At 39.0% G+C, this 18,190-nt stretch overlaps 1 protein-coding gene across 2 annotated transcripts in view; it reads left to right on the top strand.

Moving 5' to 3' along the window:
- The window catches only part of CWC27 (CWC27 spliceosome associated cyclophilin), a 124,861-nt gene extending 114,785 nt beyond the window's left edge, over nucleotides 1-10,076 (top strand). For both annotated transcript variants that reach the window (XM_059833623.1, XM_059833624.1), the window contains exon 14: nucleotides 9,626-10,076. In XM_059833623.1, coding sequence (XP_059689606.1) covers nucleotides 9,626-9,788 — 163 coding nt within the window. In that variant the 3' untranslated portion in view covers nucleotides 9,789-10,076. The remainder of the gene's footprint in view (nucleotides 1-9,625) is intronic.
- Nucleotides 10,077-18,190: the final 8,114 nt, after the last annotated feature.

Consider the following 18,190-nt stretch of genomic DNA (forward strand, 5'->3'; position numbering starts at 1 on the left):
TCCAGCAAACCTAGTGAAGAATGAAGAAATAGTATTCTAAATCTTGAATAGCCTAGCTTAAGCTTCCTGCATATTTACACACCTTTTGAAGCACCCCAACTTCATCTCATTCAATGACATGTTTAAACAGTAAGGACTTGGATATATTCAGAATGGGGAGAGGGAGAGACAAAAGAGAAGGAAGGGTGTCCAGAGAATGTTGAATGTTATGAAAATCTGAGTATTTTTGTGTGAGAAATGCTCTCCTCTCCTTCCCCTCACCCCAACTCTGGGTACTAGTGATACAATACTGCCTGACTGTGTTAACTTGGGGAGGCAATTTGCTGACTTTTAGAGTATCAGATACTGTACAAGCTATTGCCAGAGACGGGATGCTAGACTGGATGGATCATTGGTCTATTCCGGTATGGCGGTTCCTATGTCCTTATAGTAAATGCTGTGTAAAGTTTTTCTGCACTGGTACACTGTCTGGAACAACATCTGGAATTTGCATTATAGTCTTCTATACCAATCTACTCTACCACAAGCAGTTGTCTATTTAAAGCACCCAGCTTCTTTCAACGAACTACTTAACATTTTTGTGATGGGGACAGGGATATAGTGTAAATATACTATATATGAATTGTAACTGAACAGATGCAATATAAAAACAGGATGACAATTTTTTGTAGAAAAATATTTATTGCTTAAAATAGTGAGTCATCACAATTTTACATATGGGAACTAATCCCATTTCCCTCCAGTGCTTTGATTATCTTTTGAACTGGTTGAGCTTTTTCATCGTTAAGTTGATTTTCCCTTTCTCTTAGAAGGTAACTTACAACTAAATCTTCTTTCAAGAGAAAAAAAAAATGCTTAGTACTATCTTGAACAATGCAAGGGTACTCTATTACATTTAGTCTTCAAGAATAGTTTACTTTGTTGTTAGCTTTGCAAAAACTGAAGTATCTTTTCAGGTTTTTTTAACCTGGATATCCCATACTTAGTGAAACTATTCGTTTCTTATTATTTTTGCAGTGACTATTTTGGGGTAAAACTGAGCAATATCTGCAGAAGTTCTGTTCCGATCATTTTATGCTGCAGGCCTACACCAAGAGAAAATATAAACCATTCTTTGGCCTATGGAGGACCCACAACTTGCTGGTTATTCTGAAGAGGTTAAACCAATTTCTTCATGCTCCAGTACTTGTAATACAATTTCAAAGGGCTAGTCAAAGTTAACAGAAGAGTACAGTCTGACTTCATATAATATTTTTAAAGCATATTTTTATCAGTTTTGCTTGCTTAGAATTGGGGAGATTTTTGCTCTGTGCAAGAGCAGCAATAATACGTAACCTCCATTGTTAACATCCGAGTGCTGAAATATTGTAGGCTAATAGCATTCCATTCACCCACAAGCTAGAAGATACTGCTTTCGGGTCTTGCAGAAATTAAATTAACTTCAAGGGAGTGCTTGAGGTTGGGGATATTTGTAGCAATAGTGATATCTTAAATTTCAGTCTAAAAAACTGTGATCTGTACTGTATTTACTAATATGGATTGAAACAGTATTATTTTGATGTAGAATTAAATACTTAACCTGTCAAGTTGACTGCAATGTGGCAAATATCTGTATTTATAGCAATTTTCTCAATGTTCTTCTAAGTGTTTTTTATATTAGAAACTTCTATGGAATATCTAAGGATTTTAATTTGGCTAGATATGAATAGCAAATCTTATTTCTCTTTTCAAATAGCAAGTCAATAAATTTGAAAAATGTAAGGGTTTTTGAAAGAACAAAAAATTGGACAGACAAGTGGTCTCATCATTAGGAAAGTGGATGGGTAAAGAGGAAGAAAGGAATGTGGAATGGTGGAAACAAGCAGTGAAACAAGAAAGAGTGAATTCTCTTAGCCGTAACAATCACAGCAGAAACCTGTGACCACAGAGTGTTACTAGGAGGAATTACAAACTTCGTTAAAGTGAAATCAAACCCGGTTTGGCAAATTAGGCTCAAACAGGAACTGTGTGTGATACACTGGAAGGTTTCAGTGCTAAGTGCTACGGAAGAGTATGGGCTTTCATAAGTAATTCAGCACAGTTCCAATACTATGAGGTAATGAGACAAAACATACTCAAGGAAGCTTGTTTCCTGCATACACCTTTTTTGTGATAACAGTGGCTGTGTGAAACAGTGAGAATTAAAGAGATGAATCCAGGGTTGAGACTGTGTCTATAGCAGTACTTATGCTATCAACCCTCATTGCTCTAAGAATCAGAACCTACTTCAAGTACTTGGGAAAAAAATCTCTTTCTTTTCATGATCTGTAAGAGAGAGAAACTTGGATTACAGGACTCCTTTGTGTGAAAAGAGGGATGATGAGTTATCTCTTACATGAAAAGAAAAACAAAGCTGGATGGTGAGATAGGGCAGACAAACCAGGGAACTTGCCTGCAAGAGTTGTGTTGCACAGAGCACTTAGTGATGGTTGCAGGTTTCATTAGAGACATAAACGTATTTCCTCTCTCCTGCTGCATTGTGTTTACAAAATTATTTGTAAAGCTCTTGGACACTCTTATGCAAGGAATGGTGACAGCAGCCTGAGCCAAGAGACTTGTTTTGGTTGTAGCATCTCAATTCTGAAAAAAGGTGGAAACAAGATTAGATGTTATTAACGTATTTCCTCCTTCAAAATTTCTATTGTTTTATGATTTCGACATTCTTTTTGTCTTGTTCATACTCTTATTCTCTTGTCTTGATTCAAAATATTTGCTTGTTCTCAATTGTCACTTGACATTTTTCTTCATTTTACTTACATTTTGGTCAGTCTCTTTTTCTCTGTTTTTGTTTCTCATTCCTATCCTTTTTTTAGTCTTTACCTTCCTCAATTTATTTTTCTTTTTGGTCTCTCAACTGTCTCTCAGTGTTTCTCAACTGTCTCTCGTCTTCCTGTGCCACCCGCTACTCTGCTGGAAGTGAAAAGAGTGCCAGTGAGTTCATTCTTCCAGAAGAGCCAAATTTTTTTTTGTCTTGGGAGAGAGATCTCATTTGCTTTGATCTGTGGATTCACTCGTCTGTTTTCTCATCTGCTCATATGAGCTGCATTTCTATCCACTGCCTACATATTGTGAGGATGATGGGAGGAAAGTGTTATAATGTTTCCTACATTAATACTTATAGTTTAACATAACACATTTACGGTATTTGAAAGAAAATGTTGTGGTAAATAGAATATAACTTAAGGAAAGCAGTAGTGCTTGAGTACCGCTCATTATTTTTCTTTTAACTATATGGTGCATTGGTGATAATTGAGAAACGTAGGTAGCATGTTACTTGCAAGCGATGTTGAACTCAGAAACTAATGGTAGTAGTAGTAGTTATGGTCCGTATCGGTCCCTCTTTCTTTTTTTAGACAGCCTGTACAACACAAGAAGCAGCACTGAATTTCTTGACAGAGATACTTAGTCCTGCTTTGTTCATTTTAGGCATCCTGATAGAGAGAACCAATAACTTTCATAAAACGTAGCAATAATTTGCAAAATTGTGATATTGTAAATTTTATAGCAATGTGATTAGTTGCTTAATTCACTTAATGTGCATTTAGAAGCAGTATGTAATTTTTGCCGATTTTCTGAGCACCAGTTTAGATGTGCTGTCTCCTAAGTAGCACAGTTTTAGTAGCATACAGTTCTGCATCTGGAAAGTGGAAGGCTGTGTGTTACTTTTTCTCGGTGCCTACTGATTGCAGAAACAAAGGATATATCACCAGCTGCCATGTTTTGTGCAGGCACCTCCAAATGACTAAAACTGGTCAAGAAGTTACTACCTCTCTGCCAAAAGCTACTACCCTCACAACAGAGTTGGCAGAACATCACTTTTGTCCACACCTGTTGATGATTTACTGCAAAGCTCAGCTGTTTAAAATGCTGACATAGGTGAGTGCAAGATAATGTCCCAGCCTCTCCACTGAAGTGGCAGAGGCACCAGAGGGCATCCTGTGTAAAGTCACTTGTGCAAGGAGGGTTGAGTGGGCAGCAGGTGAGCTGGCAACAGCCGACAGCTAGGTCAGTTTGATAAGCAAGTGTGGAATTAAGCAATTCAGCTTTGCATTTTCATTCAGTTAATATAAAAAATCACTGATGCATGCAGTGCGTTTATACCTGGAGATCCAAGCTTCATCACTAGTGCAAAAGCATAGTGCTTCCTTGCTCATGTTGAGATTCACAATGATTCAGTTCACTGACTGCCACTTTGGTTTCTCCCAAAGGGCAGTTCTGGAAAGGCCAGAGCTTTTGTGATACCAGACTTCTGTTTATCCTGCACTTAACATGACTGCCACCTGTCAGCAGCTGGCATACGGTTCAGATCCAGTGCATGGCTCACACATCTCACAACCAGAGGGATTACTGTATATCATATATTTTCTTACAAGTACCATCTCACTAGAGTAGTTCAAAAGAACATGATCTGTCTCCTGAATAAATTGGTTGAGTCTGCCTGGAGAGCACTGTGTAGGTGGGGTTTGTTCTGTGATGCACAGCTGGCAAATACGGCGTTGCCTATGCTAGACTATTGGACACACAGCTTAATTGCAGTGTAGTAGTTCTTGAATGCTTTCTGGTGTGCTGAAGTTTCTTTTTTAGCTTCAGCTGCAGCCAGCATTCTGCCACTTGTTACCTGCTAGAAGGTAATAAAACTGTTCACCAACATAATATATAGTTACAACAGCTTAAGGACATACAGGAGCTACTCTGCTAGTAATTGTGAAATCACAGAATATCACAGAATCACTAAGGTTGGAAAAGACCTGTAAGATCATCAAGTCCAACCATTACAAAAAAAAAAAAAAAACCACCACCACAAAAACAAACACACACACCACACCACACCACACACCACCCTGCCCATCAAGCCACGTCCCACAATGCCACGTCCACACGGTCCTTGAACACCTCCAGGGAGGGTGACTCCACCACCTCCCTGGGCAGTCTATTCCACTGTGTTACCACTCTCTCAGTAAAGAAATTTTTCCTAATATCCAGCCTGAACCTCCCCTGGCGCAACTTGAGGCCATTTCCTCTTGTCCTATCACTTGTCAGTTGGGAGAAGAGACCAACACCCACCTCTCTGCAACCTCCTTTCATGTAGTTGTAGAGAGCGATGAGGTCTCCCCTCAGCCTCCTCTTCTGCAGACTGAACAACCCCCGTTCCCTCAGCCGCTCCTCATCAGACTTGTGCTCCAGACCCCTCACCAGCTTCGTCGCCCTTCTCTGGACACGCTCCAGCACCTCAATGTCCTTCTTGTAGTGAGGGGCCCAAAACCGAACACAATATTCAAGGTGCAGAAAATATATGAAAATATATATAAGATATATATATAAGAAAATACATGATATACAGTAATCCCTCTGGTTTTGAGATGTTTGAAGAAGCAGTCTTGTTTGCTGACTGTTGCAGAAATAGTTATCTGAGAAAATCACTAGGCCAGGAGAGTATCCACATCCCTTTGACATCCTGTGCTGTCTCTGAAACTTTCTTAAATGAATTCAGGTATTTCAGTCTAATGTTTCAAGACATTTTATTTTTGGAATGCAGAACAGCCAAGTACTGAATGTCCTTAAGTAACACTGAAGGAAAGAAGTGCAGTACAGCAGACCAACTGCTCCCCCATTACATGGAATAGGACAAATGTTAAACTGTAGGATGCTGTCACCTGGCTGGGGTAAAAATCAACCCTCTCCAGCAATAAATCCATGCTAAGATAGCTGGTTCAGATTTGCAGCACTATCTTAATAAAAGAGGTTACAAAAATAATTTTGTGGTTACTTCTTCTAAAGAAAGTCAAAATTTGCACACCTGGATACTTTAAACCCAGAATCATCAGTTTTGGCACGTTATTTTATCAAAACTAGTTTTGAGAAAAAAAAAACCTAAGCTGCAAAACTTTTTTTTTTTTTGAGTTTTGCATCGGAGAACTGACAAACTTTTATCCTTTAAATTTTGAAGAAAAAATGTGCTTTAAAGTTGTATGTCTCACTTGTTTAAAATGAACTACCAACCAGCAGTGAGAAGCACAAGTTAGTAGGTTCCCAAAGACCAGAGATGATGAATTTAGAGCTTTCAGCATAGTGACTGCAGAAGCATGACTGGGCTGCCAGCTCCCCACTGAACCCAGGAGCATGCAGAAGGGAAAAGAGCTATAAACCCAACAAGGAAAAGTCTCATGCAACCTGATTTGTGGAATTGCAGCGCTAAGTCCGCACTTGGAAAATTATGCAAGTGCAAACTTTTGTTGGAGGAGGTTGAGTAAGATTACTGTAAATTCAAATAATTCATATAGAAAAAATTATTAAATACTTCCCATGCTTCTTAAAAAAGAAACCAATTTGAATTTGCTTTGGAAAATAGAATTAAGTGTGATTTACTATTTACAAAGATGCAAAACAGGTCTACCTGTGAAGATGTGTGACTTGCAGAAAATAAGCTTAAGTTCACATCAGGAAAATATTTTTTAAAATCTCCACCGCAGTCTGTGTTTATTTTGCTTTACCTATGAGATGGTGCATCTGAAATTGATTCTGGGAATATCAAAAAGTTTCTTAATATTAGCTTATTTTTAATCACAGCTGGGAACACCTTAGTGGAAAGTTATGAATAGGAGTCAGAGACTATGACTTCTTTCAGCTCTTGGAGAGAAGTAAACATTGCTTACTCTGAATCTACTGCATCTAATTTTCAAACTACCTGGGACACAGTATGGCCTGACCCAAGAATTAGAGATGTATTTATTTTTAATTCCTATTAGTCGTATCCTACAAGTGCTGTGGCATTCTTTGAAAACCCGAGTTGATGAAATGGCTAAGTGTGACTACACTTCTGCATACACTCATATAACACACTCTAAAACCACTCACCAAGGGATGACTCCATCTCTTTAGGCCTATATTTTAATTCAGACAATGATAGTGTGATTTGGTATGTGTTCTTAAAAAAAAATTCAAATGCTCATCTTTAATAAGTTGAGAAGAATATGACAAATGCAGAAAGCATGTTAACTAAAATAAATTACTTCAGTCCTTCCACTGTGAGACAATGTTTTTATAATTAAACTACAAGTGCGCAGTCATGAGTCACTCTGATGGTACATTATGTTACTCTGAATTGTAGATATGACTAAAAAAATAAGTTTTGGTGTTGGTAGTGTGTACAGGGTTATAAACTACTGAAGTTTTATACACTGGAAACAACTTTTAAGTATTTCCATAGGACAGGGTAATATGCAGGCATGCTGACAATGCTGTACAACAGGAGATTTATGAAACCCACATGTCAAGAATCAATTGTGATGAAGAGTCTCAATTTTTGTTTTTAAGATTTTTCTAAAGCATTCAGACAGAGATCCCATATAGTCTATAGCTTTGAATTTTGTCTGGTTTCTTTACTAGTACTATATTGTCATCTACGGTGACTGAGCTGGTTCTCCCTCCCTTTCTTTATGTATGGAGATTTGCACTAGAGTTCTTTGAATAACCTGTTTAATTCAGGGCCTCTTACATGTTGCAAGAGACTGATAAAAGCAGTATTTCATTGGCCACAAAACTTTCTTTCTGATACTGACTTGGTTTTGCTGGATTTTCTGTCACAAGGACTGTAAACAAAGACATCTAATGCTATAAAGATTGGTATGCTTAGATTCAATTCAGTATGCTTTTATTATTTTAAGTTGTCCCATCAAAGTCAAAGACATTTTTGCAATTGATTAATACAGAATCCAAACATAAGTGGGGTTTTTGCCTAGGCATGTTTATTTGCACTGAAAAATATTTTAATTTGCTGTGGGTTTTTTTAATTGTACATATGAACTTTATACTTGTTCTTCTGGTTCATTAATAGCAGCTTTACTACAACTGTATATTCAAAAGTCTTGCTAACTTGTCAGTAAAGATCAATAGGTTTATAATTGGTCAACTTGTAAGCATCTTTGGTTTGGTTTTCTTTTTTTTTCCTCCGACCTCTCTTTAAGTAGAGTAAATACTTTATCTTTTTGTTTAAGATTTTGTTTGTCCAAACTAAAACTTACAGTTTTCTGACAGCTTCTGTATTAATTCTCACCTCAGCGACACCTGCAAATAAGGCCATAGTTGGTAAGCTCCAGGCTTTCCTGCCACTGACTACAGCTAACAAACTACTTTTGACTCCAGGTTATCATAGAATCATAGAATGGTTTGGGTTGGAAGTGACCTTTAAAGGTCATCTAGTCCAACCCCCCTGGAATGAGCAGGCACATCTTCAACTAGATCAGGTTGCTCAGAGCCCCATCCAACTTCACCTTGAACACTTCCAGGGATGGGGCATTTACCACCTCCCTGGGGAACCTCTTCCAGTGTTTCACCACCCTCATTGTAAAAAAGTTGTTCTTTATATCTAGTCTGAATCTACTGTCCTTCAGCTTAAAATCATTACCCCTTGTCCTATCACAACAGGCCCTACTAATAAGTCTGTCCCCATCTTTCTTAGAAGCCCCCTTTAAGATTGAAAGGCTGCAATAAGGTCTCCCCGGAGCCTTCTCTTCTTCAGGCTGAACAACACCAACTCTCTCAGCCTTTCCTCATAGGAGAGGTGTTCCATCCCCTGATCATTTTTGTGGCCCTCCTCTGGACCCACTCCAACAGGTCCATGTCTTTCCTGAGCTGAGGACTCCAGAGCTGGACGTAGTACTGCAGATGGGTTCTCAAGAGAGCGGAGTAGAGGGGCAGAATCACCTCCCTCGACCTGCTGGCCACGCTTCTTTTGATGCAGCCCCGGATACTTTGGCTTCTGGGCTGTGAGTGCACATTGCCGGCTCATGTCCAGCTTTTCATCCACCTGTACCCTCAAGTCCTTCTCTGTAGGGCTGCTCTCAATCATCCTCCAGCCTGTATTGATACTGGGGATTGCCCCAACCCACCTGCAGGACCTTGTACTTGGCCCTGTTGAACGTCCTGAGGTTCACGTGGGCCCACTTCTCAATCTCGTAATGGTGATGTTTTCAGATTACTGGGAATTTGCTGAAATTGGGAAATACCTAATGGGGAGAAAATTTCTAATCAACAGTGGAAAAAACATGGGATTGCACAAAGCATTAGTTTAGTCTGGTATTCAAAGAACTAAAAAGCGTAATCTGAACCAAGTCAAGGTGGGGCAGCAGGATCTTCTGTGTACCTACTTCAAGCGTTTTCCGTGCAAGCTCTTCCCCCTTTTCGTAAAACCCTAATGGTGAAAGGAAGTCCAAAGTGACTAATAGGAAAACTTGAGAAACACTCCCTGTTCCTGGGAAAATTATTCAGTACCTTTGGGAAGGTATGTTAAATAGGAAAAGACAAGACAAGTGAGTTCAGTACGTGAAATAAATACCAGCAGAGCAAACTAGCTGTATTTTTCAAAATGGGTCTTCACAAAAGTAGTTATCCTGTAATATTTGGGTCTATTAAGAAAGAAAAATACAAACAAACCAAACCACCACCAACAAAAAAAACCAGAAAAACTTGGCTTTTTTGCTACGCACAAAAATAAGTTACGGTGCTAAAATCTTGCCATGCATATCATAATTACAAATCACAACTTTCCATTCTTTCACTGAGTTTGAGCTGTGTTTTATTTTTGTAGGATGTCACATATACTTCAATTTGAAGATAGAAGCAGAAAGGTGAAAGATGCAAGCATGCAGGATGAAGACACTTTTGAGATCTATGATCCACGGAATCCTGTAACTAAGAGGAGAAGAGAAGAAAGCAAGAAGATAATGAGAGAAAAAAAGGAAAGGAGATAAAAAGAATGTAAAGCTAGCCAGAGATGCCTTGAAAAGTGACTGCAATAAAGCACTGGCTTTTTTGTAAGCTGTAGTTCCTAAAAATATCACTGGACAAGTGTGAAAAGGAATCTCTCAAGAACCTGGCGTGCAGTTTTGAAGCAGAGCTATCATTTGTTTCTTAAGTGGTGCAGTCAAGTGCTCTCAGTGCATTCATTATCCAACCTCTCTAAAGGTTTTTAGAATTATGTATTTAATAAAACAGCTGACTTGACTTTGTCTGTACTTTAATTACAATAGTCACCATCATTGCTTAATCAACATATGGTAATCAAAAAGTTTTCAACATAATGTATGAGAATTTGTCTAAGGGTGAAATCAGAAGATAGAAAACCCATCTGCAGGCTTTTTAGATTTTCTGAAAGTATAATTTTAATTATTTTTATTGTTTTTTGAAAAGACATATAAACATTAGAGCAGTAAACACTGCCTGGCTGAACCACTCTGTCAAAGAATTAAAATAATGCACTTGCAGAACTCCTTAGAATGGTCCAGGTTTCTTGAAACAAACTAAGTTTAATTTGAGAATTTGGTTATTTTCTCCTTTTGAAATATGTATTCCAAGACAGATCCCAGCTTGGGAAGCTGCGATAATACACAATTTGGGGAGTGTTATTTCACTGTCTGTACCACACAAACAAAAAGAGAATCTGAATGTACTGTTGCTTAAACTGTTGTAATACCAGAAACATCCCTCTGATAGAATTTTCACTATACAGTAGCTGGTAACGAGATTGGTTTGTTAATTAGTCCAGTACGGAAAGAAAAAAAATGTGATCAGTCTCATTAAAAACATAACCCTGTTTTTAACAATTATTTTACCATCTAAAAACGCACAGCTCAAATATCCAGTTTATAGCCTTTCCACAGATTTTCCCCCCAGTTGCTAATATTTTTACAGAAAAATGGAATTTGCAGTGCTCCTTTCTTACAGCATTTCTGATGCTGCAGAAGCAGGGACTAGCCATATGGGCAATAGCTAAAGAAGAGTGAGCACAAGTAAGCAAGGTCATTAAAAAGTGCAACCAGAGGAGTGATTTGCTGATGTTGTTTTTAGAACAGGTTCAATAAGATACCGTGTCCTTATCAAGCTGCCACTGCCAAATTTCTTGATAGGGTCTGAGGTGTGACATACATAAACCTGCATTGGTGCGTTAATATGGCCCAAATGTCAGAGGTTAGATTAATACAGACTATTGCTTTAATGCGCGGTGCAACCTTTGAGATAAGAAAACTTGGAGGTGTGATGTGAGATCCTGTATAAAGCTGTCATTATCTTCCTCTTGGGCTGAGTGAATTATACTGTACCGTGGTGTAAAGAAGTTAAGAGGGGTTACATTCTTAAACATAGCCATTCACAAACTAGTGAGTCAAAGTTTTTTAATCATTAAGCCATTTTCTGCCGGGCTGCTATTGGCAAAATCAACAACACCTAATGTCACATGCTGTTATCTCTATTCATTGCTTTGTTTATGGAGAAAATTTTAAAACAGTCATTACAGGAAATGAGAATATCAAACCCCCATTCTGATGAGGACAGGAGGGAGGAAGAGAAAATGAGTGTGTGTGTGCATGGTGGCAGAGGAGGTCAGCATGGGGAAAGTGAGGGCTAGATCTAGAAAGAAACTTGAGCATCAATTCCAAGAGACAGCTACTGCCCCTGTAGTAGAAAAATGTTCTAATTATATATTTTTCCTGTAAGCTGAAGTAGGGTGCGTGAGTCAATGAATGGGCAAGTTGACTAACACCCCTTTTAGCTGAATCTTTTTGCCAATACCTGCAGCAGCTCTGTGTGTGCTGTATTAGATGATTCCCATTTTAAGCACTAGACAAGCACAGGGAGAAAAGCTTAACTTAGGGCTCTGCTCAGTAGGAAGAGGACTGAAAGGCTGGACCTTGCATACACAGGGCTGATAACATCAAAAGAACAAAAGAGTAACTATGCTGACATTATCTTGATAAGTGTGTATTGAAAATCAGTAAACATTTTTCCAGAGATAATATATCTTATGTAATTAATGCTACAGTTGGAACCAAATGTGTTGCCTGTTTAAGCTGATTCTAAGTGTTCACAGAATCATAGAATCACTAAGGTTGGAAAAGACCTGTAAGATCATCAAGTCCAACCATCAACCAACACCACCATGCCCATTAAAACATGTCCCACAATGCCTCGTCCACACGTTCCTTGAACACCTCCAGTGAGGGTGACTCCACCACTTCCCTGAGCAGCTTATGTTACACTGTCATGCTTTGTGCTAGGAGAGCACAAGGGCTGGTCCCAGTGGAAGGATGCTTACCCCAAGCAGCTGTCTTTCCTATATCTAACAAATATTGCTTCATGTGTAATGGACATTTACTGCATTAAGTCCAGGTTCCCAGCAGTAAGCTGGTATGTGCTTTGCAGTAAGGCTGGCTATCTGGACACAAAAGAGGAAACCCTTTCAAGGTTTATTTTTAAATGAGAGTTGGGACCAACTTCCCTGGCAGCTTGCATTTTGCTTTCTACCAAACCCATACGTAAGAGTAGGGATATTTGGATTTAAATCCTTCAATTTTATTCTGATTGTGAACGGAAAATCCACTTTACCTTCACGGGGCCAGCTGGAAGTGCCAGGCCCTGGATGCTTTGTGAAAATACTTGGACTACTAAAATCAGTCCTGTGCCACAGGGGCTTGGCATGGAGCCTTGTGCAGGCAGAACTCACCATGAGGGAACATCAATGAGAAAAGCTACAAATAAATTAATTCAAGCATGTTTTGGTTATCAATTCTATGTGATAAAAGTATTTTATAATACTTATTTCTCAGAAACATAGAGCCTCTAAACAGTTTTTAATAATTACAAGTGATTGTTACAAGTGATACTAGTCTTCAGGGCTAACCAGCCTTGCATAGTATTTCACAGCATTCATTGACTAAGCTTCTCTCAGAGTTCTCAGTTCACCTGTATTAATGCCAATCAATATTTCTTCAAGAAAAGAAAAGGCTCTGCCTTCATTCATTCCCTAGGGAAAGAACAAAACTATGTAGGAAAGAAACCACACCTATGCAGTAAAGTTACCTTCTGTAAGGAAGGCAATTTTAATAGGCATCCCTGTTATAATTTTGTCTTCATTCAACCCAGTGAAAAAACTTACCTAGCACTAGAGGCTGGCATACACTACAGTATGAGAACATCAGAAATGTGTTAAAACTAGCAGACAGGTGATCTCAGTTAATCAACTGAGAATCACTTAGAAATGGGCTAAGGTGTCTAAATTTTACTCATTTCACTAAGGCAAAAGTAGTGCTGCATTTCATTTAGATGTCTGGAGCAAAGTTACGAAAAGTTGGTGTCAGAAGCACACTCTTAAGTAACTGTCCTTAAACCCAACACCGAAGAGTAAGAACCTCAAAGAAAGAGGTTAAAATGATGACAGTTTTCTGAAACAACTGGTTTGCAACATCACAGCTAGCCCCCATACTGCCAGTAACAATCCTGTTTCCCATACTGCTAGGCTAGCAGAAGCATCTTTTAACTCAAACCTATTTCATTCATCGTCTGATGTTGCTATAGTTATATGAAGTGTTGAATGCTACAGGATTGTGGTATTTTTTATGGCCTATGAAATACATGTGTTCAGAGTTACACCTTTTATTTGTCAATACTGAAAAGCAAGTGGGAAATGCAGTGTGGGCAGGTGTCCCCCTCTCCGTGAAGCAGAAGTCTTGTGCTAGGTTAGTGGCTGAAAACTGAAGGAACAATCAGTTTTGTGGCTGTAGAAAGAATTTGTTCTATGGTAGTGAGATTTTTCACTTAATATATTTTCTTGAATCTTTTTATTAAGCAGCTGCCATGTTCCACCCTGGTGGCTAGCACCTCACCTGTCTGTATAAACGTGAGCATAATTTCTACACAGTTGTAACATACAGTTAGGAACATTTGCCTATGCACTACTAATACAAAAACAGTGTTTTGACATTTACTTGTGAAGTTTTCCTTCGTAAAACATGCTAATTATGTGCACAGATCACCCAGCTTGAAGATGCACACCACAATGCTGGTATGTAAATAATTTCTGTGAAAAAGTCACTGTTTAAAATTGCAGGGTATGCTCCGCTTCCCCACCACCACCACCTGCTTTTTTGATTACTCATTTCAATAAGCTAAAAATGGTGTAAAAGTCCAAACTGTGACTGAATTTTGAGTTAGAGCACAAAGGTCAGGGCTACCTATTTTTAGTGGCAGCTAAATTGCAATTTCAATACATTAGTTTTGCTGCCAACACAGGGGGCCAGTGTCGACAAACAGTTTGTGAGACAAAGGGTCCTTCCAGTGCTGCTTGCCTTCCATGTAATGGGGCCTTTCATTTTGTTAGAGGGAATTAAACTTTCCGAAATTAAAAGAAAGGATGGGGGGAAAGTCTTATGTCCTGCACAGAGCATTCTCTTGGTAAAGTTGACGTTTTTGTTTCTGGACCAGCTGGATTTCAAGTAGATAAAGTCCTTCTAGGCCACATCTGGTAATAGCAAGATCCTCAAGAACAGCTTAAAGGCTTGCCTCGTGAATCCTGTCGGTGATGCCAAAAGCTAGCACAATGTGCCCTTTCTGCTTTGGAGCTAAAAAAACCCTGCCGTACAACTGAAGCTGGTTTATTTCTGCCAAATAGCCAATACGCCTAGGCTGCTAGGGGTGTAGTCTGCAATGCCACATTACGTAGCTTTCCCCAAGCTGCTGGCTTGCAGCGTGAGCAGGTTTGGGAAGAGGTTGTTCCCATACTTTCTCCTTTCCCCCATATAAGGGTGTCTGAACTCTAGTGGTTAAAATAACTGCACACCAATGTTGTCTGCTTTCGTCCAGAGTTTGCAGGAGACACAGTTATGTTTTGGCAACATAAAAACTAGCCTCAGACAGAATGGATAGCTCCAGACTCTGCCTCATTCTGGCAGAGACATGTGTGTCTGTCATTACTTAAATGATGACAGACTTGGGCTGTTAGAAGATGAGGGGACTCCTACGTGTGTATTCTCAGTAAAAGATGTAGACATTTGCTTACATCTTTCACTGTAACAAAACATGAGCTGATCATACAGTGGCTACACTTAGAAGGTTCCTGCTGAAGTATATACAGCACAGAGAATGTAAACCGAGAAGTGAGACTACTTGTCCTGATGTTTCTTATCCTGATGTAGAGTGTTAGACCAACCAGGAATATCTACCAAATGTTCCCAATTAAACACAAGAGGCTGAGTGCATTATATAGACAGGACTACATTGGAAAGAGATAACACTGAGATTCCTTGAGGAGGACTGGGGCCACTAGTGACAAGTATCCATCACTACCCTGAAGTGCAGCCTCCAGCTCCCTGCTTCTCCCAGCTTCTTAGCATACATGTGAAGTCATTCAGGCTGGGTAGGAGGAACTGCCTTACCATGGTGCTGTTGCTGCTCCTGTGGCCTCCTCTTCCAGCAGCTACATTACCCAGGGTCAGCTCAACAGCTAATTTACCTTCCTTTTCAGGCAGCACCTTGGAGCAAAAGGTCTCCTGGTGAGTGCATGCTTGTGTCCATCAACTCTCATTCCATTTTTGAATGCAGGTGATCATCCTTTGATAACACACTCCTGCGCTGCCAGTACCATAAGCTCGCCATGTCCCAGTCTAATGCCGTAAAGTGACTCCCTTTCAGTTATCCTGGTCAGACATGCCACTTTCCAGCTTGCTAGTCAGAAATTCCTCATGCAGACAGACAGAAACCTCGTACCCATGGTGGGGCTCTCAGATCAATAATCTGGTCATAAAATCTGCAAGGCATCCAGGACAGGTGGCACCCAGCCTGTCAGTGGCCAACAGCCTGTGCACCTCAGCTGCTGTCACAACAGAAAAACTTTCCAAATTAATTGTTTTTTTCACAGTACTGTGAAACCAGTACTTGTTTTTCGTGACAGGATTTCTCTTCCACTTCAGTATCCATCACAGATGGGGTTTTCCATTTGATTTTCCACTCTTCTTTTTTTTTTCTTTAAGAACCCTCTCACGGCATAGGTTTCATTTATAAGACACAGATTGGAAGAGCATGTTTAAAAAGCTACTGCACACTTGCGCAGGTCTTTCTTATGCGTCTCACAGAAATGTGTAAGAATTGCTTTTTGCTTCCCCAGACTTCACCACCACACTCTCTCGTCATCATGCCTTCCCTGTCAGCCACTATTACTGAAGGGCCAGAGGAAGGATTTGTACCCTCTTCCTCCTGCTTTCGAAATGGATAGCTATTACATTTATAGCTACGCTCTACCCCACTGTCCTCACAAACTATCTTTATGTCTTTGTGTGCTTGGCTTCCCAATGCAGAGCTGGAGAACCTGTACACCTTTAAAAAAGCCACACTTAAGCTGAAGCTGCATTTTATTTTATTATGTGAATGTTTAGTTTCTGTACATATCACAAATGCAAAGAAAATGAAGTCAAAGCTTCAGTGAGTAGACTTATAATTGATATTCTAACTTTATTACATTTAAAACACTTTCTTCTTGTATCTCACTTTTTTTATTCCTGAAACACATACCAAAATAGCATTGTACCAAAAGTGCTTTCTCTGTTCATTCCTGGTCCTAACTTTAAGTCATACTTAAAGGATGAAAGCTGGATGCTCCTAGAAATACCTAATATGCCAGGCTGAGACACTAAACTGATGTTACTTGACTAGGTATGAAGTGTCTGCTACTCAGAAAAATCTGACCACGGAATGAGGATCTTCTGATTGTAACCTGCAATTGGTATCTGGCACTCCTCCAAAACAGTACAAAAGTCGAAAGCTAATTTTTGGGAAAAAAATTCAAACCTATCGTTTTCCATTTTTTAAAATATAAATTGGTTGATAGTAACCTTCTACTCCTAAAGCACTGTTAAAAAAAGGCACAAGGGCTCTACCTTAACAACTCTAAATTTGCAGACATGAAAGGAGACTACAAATGAGACAGCACCTTCTCAAAAAAAAAAAAAAATCTGTTCTTAAACCTCAATACATCAGAAAAAATCTTGCATTTTTATGAATAAACTCTCCAAATCTAAATGAAGGCATTTTGTAGTATGGGGAAGGTAGAGGGAAAATCTACTGTTCTTGACTTTGAAGATCACATGGAAGAAAAAAACAACTCCTGATATAAAGACTTTCTACTATGGTTCCTATTTTTAACTTATGAAATGCACTGGCTGTGGAACAAAGCAAGATACAACAGTCATATTCCTCAGTCAATGAGAGTCATGAACTTGAAAATCCAGTCCTATATTCATAAGGTTATTTAAGCTGTACACTTGCTTCCCTTTATGATTTTTTTGTAGTAGTAAAAGGGCATAGTTACAGAATAGCCCTAGGTTAGCCTTTTGTTTTGGCAGCTTCATTTGGGTATCAATAAAGCATTAAAAGCTGAAGCTCTTTATATTGAACACATTCTGGAAGATCACGTTTTTGCAGCAGCTATTGAAAACTTGGCTCCAAAATCAGTATGCTCTTCTTCAGAAGTAACTTCTGAGTCAAACAGATTTTAATACAACATTGCACTGGAAGGATACTTCTTTCACCTGCTTGGACTGAGTGCCTCTCTATATTCTTGGCAAGCAGTGAGAGACACTGATTCACAAGTGACCTTGTATTTTTCCCATTTCTTCTTTTTTGCAGCTTCACTGTGTGAATGGCCTGTATGATCTGACCTGTATTATCAGGTATTGCACCCTTCTGTCTCTAAAGTTATTTCACTGGAATGGCAGAGAATCACAGTCAATATATGTATAGTCATTTTAAAAAATATTTCCATTACAGATACACTGTACTCTCCTTACATTTACAGAATATACAAGCCAAAAAGTTTACACATTAAGCACAAGAATTATTTCAAATGATAGAGCATGGGCTGGTCCCATTTGTTCTTATGAACTGGAAAACACTTGGCAACATGGTATAGTAAGCATGAAGATCTGAATAATAATTTAGGGGGATGAGCTGGTGAATGGGATGGTCAACTATAATATCTATCCCTGCCCTACAGACTAGGAAGACAGTTTTTAAGATGACTGACCCTTGAGGGGAAACAGAAATAGGCATGTTTTAGTAGAGAGCAAGATGTTGTCATCTAGAGCACCCAAATAATCAAGTTATCTCTGAATAACACAGAAAAACATTTGAGAGAACTGTAAAAGACAGAGGAAAAAATACTTGTGACCCAACTATTCCAGACTTACGTATATTTATACTTGTGTTTTTATTTTTTACATATATATTATAAAGTAGGCAGAAGAGTCTCCTTCCAGTGTTTCATAATATCAGACAGAAAAACCACAGTAAGCAATGTTTGCCTTTGCCAAACAAAGAATTTACATAAACG

The sequence above is a fragment of the Gavia stellata genome, chromosome Z (assembly GCF_030936135.1).
Source record: "Gavia stellata isolate bGavSte3 chromosome Z, bGavSte3.hap2, whole genome shotgun sequence".
Taxonomy (NCBI): Eukaryota; Metazoa; Chordata; class Aves; order Gaviiformes; family Gaviidae; genus Gavia; species Gavia stellata.